This window comes from Archocentrus centrarchus, chromosome 3 (genome assembly GCF_007364275.1).
Source record: "Archocentrus centrarchus isolate MPI-CPG fArcCen1 chromosome 3, fArcCen1, whole genome shotgun sequence".
In the NCBI taxonomy this organism is placed as follows: domain Eukaryota; kingdom Metazoa; phylum Chordata; class Actinopteri; order Cichliformes; family Cichlidae; genus Archocentrus; species Archocentrus centrarchus.
The window spans coordinates 27825407-27839396 of NC_044348.1; the positions used below are offsets into that span (position 1 = coordinate 27825407).

The 13990-nt window shown below is 39.1% G+C and overlaps 1 protein-coding gene across 1 annotated transcript in view; it reads left to right on the forward strand.

Annotated features, from left to right (window-relative positions):
* The window catches only part of celf6 (CUGBP Elav-like family member 6), a 163422-nt gene that overhangs the window by 106799 nt on the left and 42633 nt on the right, over positions 1 to 13990 (forward strand). The window contains exon 5 of the mRNA XM_030718528.1: positions 5109 to 5188. Coding sequence (XP_030574388.1) covers positions 5109 to 5188 — 80 coding nt within the window. The remainder of the gene's footprint in view (positions 1 to 5108; positions 5189 to 13990) is intronic.

Genomic DNA, 13990 nt, shown 5'->3' on the forward strand with positions numbered 1-13990 from the left:
CCAGTGTGGCTGCACGGGATGCTACCTGTGCAACAAGTCTAGTTGTGAAATTTCCTCAATACTTAATATTCCACAGTCAACTGTTAGTGGTATTATAACCAAGTGCAAGCAACTGGGAACAACAACTACTCAGCCACAAAGCAGTAGGCCACATAAAATGACAAATGGTCAGCAGATGCTGAGGAGTAGAGTGCGCAGAGGTTGCCAACTTTCTGCAGTGTCACTTGCTACGGATCTCCAAACTTCATGTGGCTCTCCACATACTAGCTCAAGAACAGTACATAGAGAACTTCATGGAATGGGTTTCCATAGCTGAGCAGCTGCATCCAAGCCTTAAAAGCACAATGCAAAGTGTCAGATGCAGTGGTGTAAAGCACACTGGCACTGGGCTCTAGAGCAGTGGTAATGTCTTCTCTGAAGTGACGAATCACACTTCTCCATCTGGCAAGCTGATGGATGAGACTGGATTTGGTGGTTGCCTGGTATTTGTTTGACTGCATTGTGCAAGCGTAAAGTTTGATGGAGGGGGTATTATGCTGTAGGGTTGTTGGCTCTGCCCCTTAGTTCCAGTGAAAGGAACTCTTAATGCTTCAGCATACCATGACATTTTGGATAAATTTAATGCTTCCAACTTTGTGGGAACAGGTTGGGGATGGCCTCTTCCTGTTCCAACATAACTGCACACCAGTGCACAAAGCAAGGTCCATAAAGACATGGATGAGTGAATTTGGTGTGGAAGAACTTGACTGGCCTGCACAGAGTCCTGACCTCAACCGGATAGAACACCTTTGGACTGAATTAGGGTGGAGACTGTGAGCCAGGCCTTCTCATCCAACATCGTTGTCTGACCTCACAAATGTGCGTCTGGAAGAGTGGTCAAAAATTCCAATAAACACACTCGTAGCCCCCTGGCAAGGGCCCGCTGACGGGCAGTTTGTAGTCCCTTTTATATGGCAGGCTAGACCCTCCCATTTTTATTGACACCTCATTCAGCCAATCATCTAACTGGCTGCACCAAATCCCCTGACAAAGCTACGTGACGCCCTCTGAGTATCACTGGCTCTAGCAAACCCATTTCTTAACATGACTGGCCAAATGAGGTGTCAATCAAAATGGGAGGGTCTAGCCTGCTATATAAAATGCACTTCATTCGGCCGGCGGACCAGACGCGGCCAGTTAATAGGCTATGAAATGGGTTTTTTAGAGCCAATAATAACCAGAAGGCGTTATGTAGTTTTTGTCAGGTGATTTTTTTGCTGCCAGTTAAACCTTGTGGAAAGAGCTGAATGTATAATATTAATAATAATAATAATAATAACTTAAATTTCAAGAAACCCAAGGATGCTTAACAAAGAAAAAAAAATATAGCTGCAAAAGGTGGACTGACATCATACACCTGGACCTGTACAGTATCTTAATATACCGACCACCAGGACCTGTTTCGTCTTTTCTCTCTGATTTTCAGGATTTTTTATCCTCTACCATTAAATTGGGGAGAATGATTATTGTCGGAGATTTTAACATTCATATTGATGACTCTTCAGATAGTATTGCTAAAGAATTTCTGAGCATCCTAGACTCATTTAACGTTATTCAGTATGTATCTGGACCTACTCATACTGCAGGACATACGTTAGACCTGGTCCTCAGTTATGGTGTAACCTTAGATAATCTAATCATAGATGATGTCAGTTTTAGTGATCACAAAACTATTTCTTTTAACGTTTCTTTTACATTAGATTCTTTTTTGAGAGTCGGTACTAAGCGTAGGCATTTCATAGATGACTCCACTATTGCTAGGTTTTCTTCTCTTTTTAACTTTTCATCTACTGGGGAGGAAAACGCTGAACACCTTGTAAATTCTTTAAATGAGCATTGTTTAGCCATCTTGGATCAGGTTGCTCCTTGTAAAATTAGCCATCGGATCGTTGTTCCCCGCTCACCTTGGCTAAATAACCAGACTCGCGGTCTTCGACGTTCCTGTCGGAAAGCACTGCGACTCTGGAAGGCCACGGGTTTGATTGTTCACAAAGAATTCTTTAAAGAACTTCTTAACTCGTATAATGAGGCTGTGAAAGAGGCAAGGTCTTCTTATTTCAACCACCTTATTAAATCCAGTAATAATAACCCTAGGGTATTATTTGATACTATTAATAGCATTGCCCCCCCCCCCCCCCCCCCCCCCCCCCGCCCCCCCATCTCAACATGCACTAATAGCCTCCAATGATGATTGTGATGTTTTTCTAAAGTATTTTGTAAACAAGGTATTGGGCTTAAAATCTGTCTTTTCTGCTAGCCCTTCCTCTTTCGATGATGACTTTCAGTGCCCCCTGTCATTTACCTCCTTTTCTTCAATTACGTTGAATGACCTAGCTAGTATAGTGGGTAAGATGAAACCGTCATCACCTTCATTAGAAATTGTACCACCATCTGTTCTTATTGGTTCATTTGCCAGTATTGGTCCTTCACTTGAATCTATCATTAACAATTCATTGAGGCATGGCTGTGTTCCCTCTTATTTTAAGCACACAGAAGTGACTCCTCTACTTAAAAAACCTAACCTTGATTCCAGTTCTCCCAGTAATTATCGACCTATCTCAAAATTACTTTTATGAGTAAACTTTTAGAAAAGGTTGTTGAGAATCAATTAAGACCTTACTTATGTACATTAAAGTTTTTTGATCCTCTTCAATCTGGTTTTCAGAAACAGCATTCTACTGAGACTGCTCTGTTGACGGTCTATAATGATCTCCTGATGGCATCTGATGCAGGACTTTGCTCTGTCCTTGTGTTACTTGACCTCAGTGCTGCTTTTGACACCGTTGACCATCGTATTCTTATAAATAGGCTAAAAACCTGGGCTGGTATCTCTGACACAGTTTTAAATTGGTTTTCCTCCTATTTGCTTGGAAGAACGTTTACCGTTAAGGCGGGTACATTCAGCTCTAGTGCGGCATCCCTACCCTGTGGGGTTCCTCAAGGCTCCATATTGGGTCCTTTACTGTTTTCAATATATGTCCGTCCGCTAGCAAGTATCATTCAGTTCTTCTCTGGGATCTCTTACCATTTTTATGCTGATGACATCCAACTGTACTTGTCTTTTAAACCTCACCAGTTAGATAGGTTATCTATCCTGGTTGACTGTTTATCCCAGATCAGTGCTTGGCTCTCTAGCAACTCTCTTGTATTAAGTCCCAATAAGACCGAGACTTTGATCATAGCTCCTCCTGATATTTACCCTAGTATCACCCAGGCGATTGCTTCCTCGTATTCACCTGCAAAGACTGCAGTTCAGAATCTCCGAGTATTACTTGAGTCCTCCTTGGGATTTGACTCACATGTAAGATCTATTGCGCACTCTTGTTTTTTTTCATCTTCGTAATATTTCTAAACTGAGAACCATAGTTTTCCCTTCTGATCTGGACAAGATTGTCCATGCATTTGTAACATCACGCTTAGACTATTGTAATGCCCTCTTTACCAGCTTAAATAAATCATCTGTATCCAGGCTTCAAATGATACAAAATGCAGCTGCTAGACTTCTAACTTGTTCTAGCAAACGAGCACACATTACTCCTATTCTGTTCTCTTTACATTGGCTTCCGGTTAATTTTAGAATTCAATTTAAGATCCTTCTGCTGACATATAAAGCTTTAAATGGAGAAGTCCCTGACTATTTATCCCAGTTACTGGTTAAATACATCCCTGCGTGGTGCCTTCGATCAGTAGATCAAAACCTCTTAATTCCCCCACGTACAAGATTAAGGACTAGAGGCGACAGATCTTTTCAAGCTATAGCTCCCAAGCTCTGGAACAACTTGCCCCTTGAACTTCGCCTAGCTGACTGCGTCATTTCTTTTAAAAAACAGTTGAAAACTTTTTTAAATCTGTTGTTTTACTGCTCTTCCTCTTTTAATGCAAAGGTGTAATTCATTTTTTATATTGACTGTTTGTTCAGCGCTTTGTGACTTTTCTTGTCTGTGAAAGGCACTCTATAAATAAACTTTACCTTACCTTATTAAGGTTACCTTATGAAGGAAGGAATTTGATTAAGAATCAAATTCCTTCCTTCAAATTCCTATGCATGTGAAGGAAGATGAGCAAATACTTTTGGCAATATAGTGTATTTTTAAAACAGGTATCTGCAGTTCACAAGAAACCAGGGATTAAACCCAGGAAAAGTCTATCTGCTTCTTTGACACTGGTGCTACTCAATTAATAAAAAATGGGCGGAATTAATCCATGAGTTTGTTAATTAGGTATCTCTTGACTTAACACATGAGCTACCTGAAGGCAAGGATAAGAATAGGACATAACAGAATATCCTGTGCGGTCTATGACAACCATAAAGCTTAGAGAAATAGCTCTTGTTTCATTTAATGGCTTTTTGTAAAATTACCACATTTCAGTTCCACTGCATTTCAGGTCACCAGCTTTCTTTTTATTATATTAGTATAGCGCCTGTTCTTACTGGCACTATACTAACAGATACACTTTGGTCATGCAGCGATCCAAAACTCATGTTGTAATATTATTGCATTATCAACTTGAATTATTTTTAATATCATTTGAATTTTTAATGTAATGTGGCTCCAGAATAATTCTACCAATGCCTCTTCCCTTGTCTTCTGGCGAACTTTTTATGTTGACTTTTCTTTTGTGTATTAACTACAAAACAGATTTAAGATGATTTGAATGTCCCTTGAGCAAAGCACCCCCCTCGTCTGAAATTATATGTGAGCAAAGATTCGGTTAGATAGGCAGATTATAATGCTATGCCTTTGTCATCATAATCTCTTTTATGAGTGACTGCACACAAATCACAATGTGTAAATATTAAACAGATTAATAATCACAAACAAGCCATAATAGTAAATGCCTTGGCTCCATGCTCTAAAGTGGAGGGGGTCAAATTAGAAATGGGCAAGAGGCAGGATGTTCCAGGCAGCTAATGCCTTTAGTACAATTAGCCTGATTTATTCAGTTATGCACTCAACACACAAGTGGCAGAATATATTTACACACCAGATAACATGAAAACAATGGTATTCAAGGCCATCCTGCTGATGTTCCCCCTCTCCTCTCTTTTTCTTTTTCTGTCTGTACAGGCTGTGCCTTTGTCAAGTTCTCCAGCCATGCAGAAGCGCAGGCCGCCATCAACAGCTTGCATGGTGGTCAGACTATGCCTGTGAGTAACAAGCTCATAACAAGTGCTGTCATAAATGCTGCCATGAGTTTTCACATGTATTCATTGCAGTTGCAAGCAATTGTTTTTACACTTGATGTGAGCAGTTTTCAGTGAAAGTTTTCCAAAAGTTGTTAATATACTGCTAAAAAAATAACACTGAAAATACATCAGACCTTAATGGGAAAAAAATCTTGCTGGATATCTATAATGATATGGAATGGGTAATGTGTTAGGAACAAAAGGATGCCACATTGATTGACGGAAAGGAAAATTATCAACCTACAGAGGGCTGAATTCAAAGTGAAAATAATGATGCGGCAGGCTAGTCCATTGTGACGAAATTTCATCGCAGCAGCTCAGAATGGTACTCAATAGTTTGTATGGCCCGCATGTGTTTTTATGCACATCTGACAACATCAGGGCATGCTCCCAATGAGACAACAGATGGTGTCTTGGGGAATCTCCTCCCAGATCTGGACCAAGGCATCACTGAACTTCTGGACAGTCTGAGGTGCAACCTAGCAGCATCAGATGGAAGAAAACATGATGTCCTAGAGGTGCTCTATTGGATTTGCTTAGGCGAGTGTGGGGGGCAGTCAGTGGTATCAATTCATTCATCTTCCAGGAACTATTTGCATACTTTCACCACATGAGGCGGGGCATTGGTGTGTACCAGGAGGAACCCAGGACACACAGCACCAGTGTAGACTGTAAAAATTATTATCCGATATTATCCAATATTATCCAGGGTCTTTTTTTCGGTATTCATGGACTTTTCCGTAAATGGTAAAACAGAAAATTCTGTATCTTTACAGTATAGATTCTTTATCATTAACAGATAATTAAAGTGGCTTTAAAATGTTTTCTTCTTGGCCAATATTAAAAATAACTGCCTTGCAGTTGTTTTGCCTCAGCCAAACAGTTAAGTTGCAGTTTGCATCTACAGGTCAGATGGATGACCATAACCCTCTCAGCACAACAGCTGACAGGACTTTCCCTCACATAATAAATAAATAAGATACACAGAATTTTTTTTAAAAATAAAAATAGATAAAGATTAATAGAGCATTATACCAGTACCATAGGTGTTTTACAGACAATTGGTTGAAACTTCAGATGCAGAAACACTGGAAGTTTCTTAATTTCTTAATTCAAGAAATATTTGCTCTCAAAGAATAATTATGTCTGTGTATTACATCCATATTATGTCCAGTATTACATCAGTAAGCCAAGGCTCTGACGCAAAAAAAAAAAAAAAAAACCTTGTGCATATCTGACACACCAGCAGCATCTGACAGAACAGCATTTAATGTGCTGAGATGTGGCAAACATACAGATTAAAAATTTTACTTATATATTTTTGTTAGCTTTTGCTTTTCAAAGACAATGAGGAGCAAACAAAATCAAAATCACTCTTACTACACAACCTTTTCTCCAAAGTGCTCAAGATGCTCCCTTGTATTTAACTTTTGGTGGTGGTGGGGGTTAGACATATTTCATGACCATTAAATGTTAGAGAAGCATCTCAAAATGAGGTCACTCCCAGTGCAAAACCTCTACCTGTGGACATGGATATGCCTCCCGAGACCATGACTGACCCATCACCAAAAAGGTCATGCTGAACGATGTTCTCCAGACCCTTTCATGTCTGTCACATGTGTTCAGGGAGATCCCGCTCTCATCTGTGAAAAGCACAGGGTGCCAGTGGTGGACTGCCAATTCTGGTATTCTACGTGTAGCCTGTGTGTGTGTGTTACAGCTGCTGATGTCTGCATGACAGGAGACAGTACTGGATCTCTTTTTTTTTTTTTTTTTTTTTTAGTGTCAACCAACTGTAATACAGAAATACAGAAAACCATGAGCTGCTTGTCTGCTAGGCCTGGCTAGCAGACAAGCAGCATTTTGTAACTCTAAGTAGCATAATAATGTAATAAATAAAAAAAAATTAACTGGTCCTTTAAACATGTCAGTTTCAGCTTTTAAAATTTAATAAGAAGCATAAAAATAATATATCACTAAAAATACAACTTAGAAAAATAATACATAAATAATACATACACTCAAACAATCAATCAGGCAAACAAATTCTCATTTGTAACCAGGATCCCAGATATCACTGTTTTGAAATGCAACATAAAAATTCACAGTTCAACATTTAAACCTAGTTGCACTAAAATTATATTAACAGGCATCTATGATTACATCTGACAGCCTCTGCTAAGTATTGAAATTTATCCTAGTACACAAAAAACAAGTACTGGAAACCACATTTTCAAAACACCATTTAAACACAAACAGATATATTCATACTTGTAATACAGAAATACAGAAAACCACGAGCTGTGTGTGTTGTGCGTCTGCTAGGCCTGGCCGACCCGATAAAAGAGCAGAATCCCTGCCATTCACAAAGTATGGCAGAGATTTATTTTATTCTTTTCTAGCACCCTGCTGATTTAGCATGCTAGCATTAGCCTTACACCCTCAAAATAACATTTGTAAAAATTTCAGATCGTGGCTGGAGCACACACGCGCATAACTATGTCATCACATACACAGACTCAAAACACACAGGCAGGAGATCAAAATCCAAATTAAAATGTTTAATAGAAAGGTGTTTTGGTGAAATTCAAAAGCTTTCAACACATTAACGGCTACAAATGTCAATTGGCCTTCATGGTGCCGGACAGTGAGGGCAGGGCTCACCAGAGGACGTCTGGTCCTTAGGCCACCCTCATGAAGTAATGAAGGGATTGCTTGGTCGGAGATATTCACACCAGTGGCCTGCAGTAGGGTCATTTTTTGTAGGGCTCTGGCAGTGCTTATTCTATTCCTTCTTGCACAAAGGAGAAGATACCTGTCCTGTTGATGGGTGACCTTGGCGCTTCCAAGATAGCGCCTGTGTTTGGCTTTGCCGCTGCTGCTACCCGTTGGTCTGTTGTGTTTGTTTTGTTGTTGGCTTTCCTGCTGGTATGTGATGGTCTTTCTCCTCACTGGGTGTAGGATCATCAAGCTCTATTACACATCTGAGCTGCTATGGGAAATCACAGCATTTCTTTTCTGTGTCTTGGTGAATCGCACCCTCAGCGGCCTCAGTTATGTCCCATTAGCCGAGGCCGGTGGTGCTACTCGGTGACCACCCACGGATGCAGATGGAGGAGGGGGGAGAAGGGCTGGAGTCCAGGTGAAACAGACTGCTTTGGAGAGAAGGAATTGTTGCAAAATCTTGCTGTTTTGTTGAATCATCAGGATACATTAAGGATGCCTCACTGGATGCTTTTGGCAGGACCCGCTGTCTCCATCAAGTGTTTCCTTGATGGAGACAGCGGATTTGATATCCTCCCCACTGTGAGTGAAACTGATTGAGTGAGTGAAACTGCCCCCTTCATTGAGACTGTGTCCTAAGGATTATTCATTTCTCAGTGCACCTTGTTCCTCTGGATGTGGTGGAGGCCGTCACAGTTTTTTAAAGTAGTTTGATATGCTGATGGGTGAGTACAGAAACCTTCACTTCGTTTGATCTCCAGATTATTAAAGTTGGAAAAACAAATCCCTTTTACTGCATTTAAATATACCGTACACCTTTCCCATGTCCTGTATTTTTCAAAGAGTTCATTGATTTCTTTTGACTTTCAAATTGTGTAAACTTCTTATTGTAGGTGATTTTAAATTTCCACATAGATGATGCTACAGATAAAACTGCAGCAAAATTCATCAGTCGGATGGAATCTTTTAATTTTACACAGCATGTTTCAAGCCCCACTCACAACAAGGGACATGTTTTAGATCTTGTTTTCACTCTGGGCCTGAACATTGACTCTCTTTATTCTCGGTACATTTTTATTTTGGACCACATGTTCTTTTTATTTTATTTACTGATTTGAATCTTGTTACCGGTCATCATATAATTACCTGTCATATTTTTAATAATCTTTCTGCAGATACATTTTCTATTGTTTTTAACATTGATTATCCTTTTTTTTTAACTGAACAATGAGGTAAATTTCATGGTGCATTCTTGAGAGCCAGAGATTAATAACTAACGATTAAATGCGGAGCGGTGTATAAATAGAGTAAAAAGAGGTGAATGAAAAGAAATACTTCACGCATCATGCCCCCCCCCCCCCCCCCCCCCCCCCCCCCCCCCCCCCCCCCCAGCAGCCTAGGTCTATAGCAGCATTACTAAGGGGTGGTTCAGGGTCACTTGATCCAACCCTAAATACAAGCTTGATCAAAAGGGAAGGTTTTAGGCCTAAGCTTAAAAAATAGAGAGGGTGTCTGTCTCCCTAATCCATATTGGGAGCTGGTTCCACAGAAGAGGGGCCTGAAAGCTGAAGGCTCTGCCTCCCATTCAACTCTTAAGTATCCTAGGAACCACAAGTAAGCCAGCAGTCTGAGAGTGAAGTACTCTATTGGAGTGATACAGTACTATGAGGTCTTTAAGATAAGATGGGACCTGATTATTCAAGACCTTGTATGTGAGGAGAAGGATGTTAAATTCTATTCTGGATTTAACAGGAAGCCAATGAAGAGATGTCAATATGGGCGAAATCTGCTGTCTTTCTAGTACCTGTCAGTAATCTAGCTGCAGCATTTTGGATCAGCTGAAGGCTTTTCAGGGAGCTTTTAGGACAGCCTGATAGTAATGAATTAGAATAGCCCAGCCTAGAAGTAATAAATGCATGAATTAGCTTTTCAGCATCACTCTGAGAAAGGATGTTTCTAATTGTAGAAATATTGCGCAAATGCAAAAAAGCAGTCCTACATATTTGCTTAATATGGGCATTGAAGGACATATCCTTGTCAAAAATCACTCCCAAGGTGTCTCGCAGTGTTACTGGAGACCAAGGTAATGCCATCCAGAGTAAGTATCTGGTAAGACAACATGTTTCTAAGATTTATAGTGTCGAGTACAAGAACTTCAGATTTATCTGAATTAGAAGCAGAAAATTATAGGTCACCCAGGCCTTTATATCGTTAAGACATTCCTGCAGTTTAACTAAGTGATGTGTGTCATCTGGCTTCATGGATAGATAAAGCTGGGTATCATCTGCATAACAATGAAAATGTATGTAATGCTTTCTAATAATACTACCTAAGGGAAGCATGTATAGTGTAAATAAAATTGGCCCTAGCACAGAACCTTGTGGAACTCCATAATTAACCTTAGTGTGTAAAGAAGACTCCCCATTTACTTGAACAACTTGGAGTCTATTAGATAAATATGATTCAAACCAATGCAGCACAGTACCTTTAATACCTATGTATGCTCTAATCTCTGTAATAAATTGATATGGTCAACAGCATCAAAAGCTATGCTGAGGTCTAGCAGGACAAGCACAGATATGACTCCACTATCAGAGGCAATAAGAAGATCATCTGTAACCTTCACTAATGCTGTTTCTGTTCTGTAATGAATTGTGAAACCTGACTGAAACTCTTCAAATAAAACATTCCTCTGCAGATGATGAGTTGGCCTATAATTAGTTAAGACAGCTGGGTCAAGTGATGACTTTTTAAGTAATAGTTTAATTACTGCCACCTTAAAAGCCTGTGGTACATAGCCAACGAATAAAGACACCACTATTGTAATGACAGGCTTTTTTTTTTCACACCTTGGCACATGTGATTATGCACATGAACAAATAGTAGGTCAGCGAACACCTCCAGGGGACAACCCCCACTGGGGTTTAAATACCTGGGACTTTTTGGATGAGAGGTGAAACGTCTTCAAGAAACTTTAAAGAAGTCTATGTGCATTTTTTCAAGCTCCAGTTACATGGAAAGACATAGGTGCCGTTTACACGAAGCCGTTTTCACTGGAAACGGTGTCGTTTTGATGCGTTTCAGCCTTTCGTTTACACGATGGCGTTTCAGAAACGATCCGCGTTTACACGAGGACATGTGAAACGATGAAAACGATGTAGTTCTCATGCCAGGCCACAGGTTGGCGTTGGTTTTCTCTTTGCAAAGTTTGTTTATGCAAGACGCGCATGCGTGGAGTGACACAGTAGGTAGTGCGGCAAATTGTTCATTACTTACAAAACGGCCAATGTGAGAGGTTTTGTGTGGACCGATGATGAGGTTGGATCGCTGCTGCACACAACGCTGAATTACAAAACGGTAAAAACACAAGAAAAGCATAAGAAGCACTCGTGAATCCGCGAGTACTGTTTATCAGTTTGCGCGTGCGCGAAAAACTGTGGCCGTCGCAACCATAGTGCGCATGTGCGAGTCGAGCGTTTTCAAATCATCCCGGTTTCAAGTGTTTACACGAAAACGCAAGCCGGTGTGTTTCTGAAACGCTCCACTCTGGACCCCGTTTCTGAAACACATCGTTTTCACTCTGTTGTCGTGTAAACAGAAGGGCGAAACGCATCAAAACGACACCGTTGTCGTGTAAACGCAAGGCCGAAACGCATCAAAATGACACCGTTTCAAAATGAAAACGGTCTCGTGTAAACGACACCATAGTTAGAGTGAAGAGAATAAAGGGAATAAAAAAAAAAGACAAAACAAAAAACTGCATATATAGTACAAGTATTAAATGGAATAATATTGCAGATATGAGTTTGCTCTTAGGCACTTTCAAACTATTTCATAGTTTAGTTTATACAAATAGACAACATTTTTTAATTGTTACAAGTAATTACTAATTAGTTGTTGCATCTTTTTACTTATTACAACTTATTCCACTGCCTGTGTTCAACATCCACTCCAAAAGAAAATCAGAAATGCAACCTGGTGTTTGTTTGTTAATTTGGTGTACAACTAATCAAGATACAAATGTGTGTCATCAGGGTATAAATGAATCTTGTTTTAGTATTATATAGCAGAAAAAATACACTGGATTGAAAACCCAGAATCACATTTTTACCAAGGACAAGGTTAGAAAATGGATATTGTTGTGAACATGAGTATCTGCATGTTCTAAAAATAAGTTAAACTACTTACCAGAATGTAACACGTGCACCGATTGCTGAATCATTTGTAACATGGAGGGTGCAGATGAAAGTGTTGGAGAACTGTCTTGAAAACATCTCATCAAACTCAAATTATTAACAGTGATAGCTTGGTCCCTGTCCCTTTGTTAAAGAATATTAAATATTTAAAACACTTGAAAACACTTATCATGGAAAGCCTCATTACAGAGACTAGAAGGGAGGTTAACAAGTAAGTCAATAATATTGAAAAGCACCCTAGAGTTAGAATGGATCTTCAAAATGAGGTCAGATTAATAAGCGCGTTTGCTTCCTTAACTGCCTTCTGACATTTCACCATTAAGTCCTTTATAATGTGAGATTCTTACAGTTTACCCCACCCCCCATTAACTTTTTGTAATAATATATTTATTGTTTTTTTAACAAATATATAGAATATAAACATACAAAACAAACAAAACAAAAAAACACTACAATTGGCCCACATACACTTTCAGGAGGCATAGTCAAATAATAGCTGCATTTATGAAAAGATACAAAAAAGTAGATAGCACTTAGAAAGAATATTGCATATTACAAGACAGTATACCTCGGTACTACAGTGTGACTACAGTGTGATTCTTCTTACAAGAATTGTGGAAATTTTCAGCCTAATATATGTCAAAAAGGTTTTCCATTTTTTATCAAACACATCATCCTTATAATGCAACCGACATGCCAAGTTATCTACATAACTTTCTGCCATTGTATCTTGGAAGGGATTTTCTCGATTATCCAATTAAGGAGAAGGCATTTTCTAGCACAAAAAGCCAATATTCTGAGCGTTCTCCTATATTTCTCACTGATAACAGGATCAGTTATTCCAAGTAACAAGAATAAGGGATTATTATTTAAATTAACAAACAGAATCTTGTTCATTTCCCCACCAATGATCTGCCAGAATCGTTTCACTTTAATACAAGACCAGAAGCAATAGGTAAGGGTACCAGTCTCAGTCTCACATTTCAAGCAGTGAAGTTGAAGTGGGTTTGAATTTTTGCCTTAAACAAGGCAAAATATGAGCCCTGTGAATAATCATAAGTTGATTTGCTTTGACTCTGTTACAGACACTTAGGGTTTTTACATTTCTCCAAACATTGTTCCATTCATCATCATCAGTAACACTACAGTATTTTTCAATTAGTTGATGAAATGACATCAGATTAGGTCCTTCTAAAAAATCCTTTAATTTAGACATTCCCGTATCAATCCAGTTTGTAAAATTGTTATCTATTATTCCAGGTAAAATATCTGGGTTTCCAAATATTGGAGTAAAAACTGAAGTTATTTGTGACCTACCCTCTAATTTTCTGATTGTTTGCCATGCCAAAGCCATGGTTATTGTAATTGGATTGGTACATACAGATTTATGGGACTTAAATCTGACACGTAAATGTGCACTAAGTTGATAGTTTTGACTGTCTGGGAGGTCAAGACCTCCCTCTACTGACGAGTGACATAGTGTGGCCATTTTGATATAAAAGAACTAAACCAGCTATTTAATTGTCTTAGAGCCTTATGAGTAAACATCACTGGGATCATTTACTTTGGATAGAGCAACCTGGGAAGAACATTCATTTTCAAGTGTGATATGCCCTATCCAAGATACAGGAAGTGTGTTCCATCTCTCTAAGTCTAGCCGAATGCGTTCAAACAGCAGGGAAAAGTTGGTCTTGTAAATTTGATCAAATTTAGGTGTGATACGTATTCCTAATAGGGGTGGGACTCGATTAAAAAAATTTATCTAATTAATTACAAGCTTTGTAATTAATTAATCGAAATGAATCGTATTTTAATCACATTTAAATATTTAACATGAGAAATA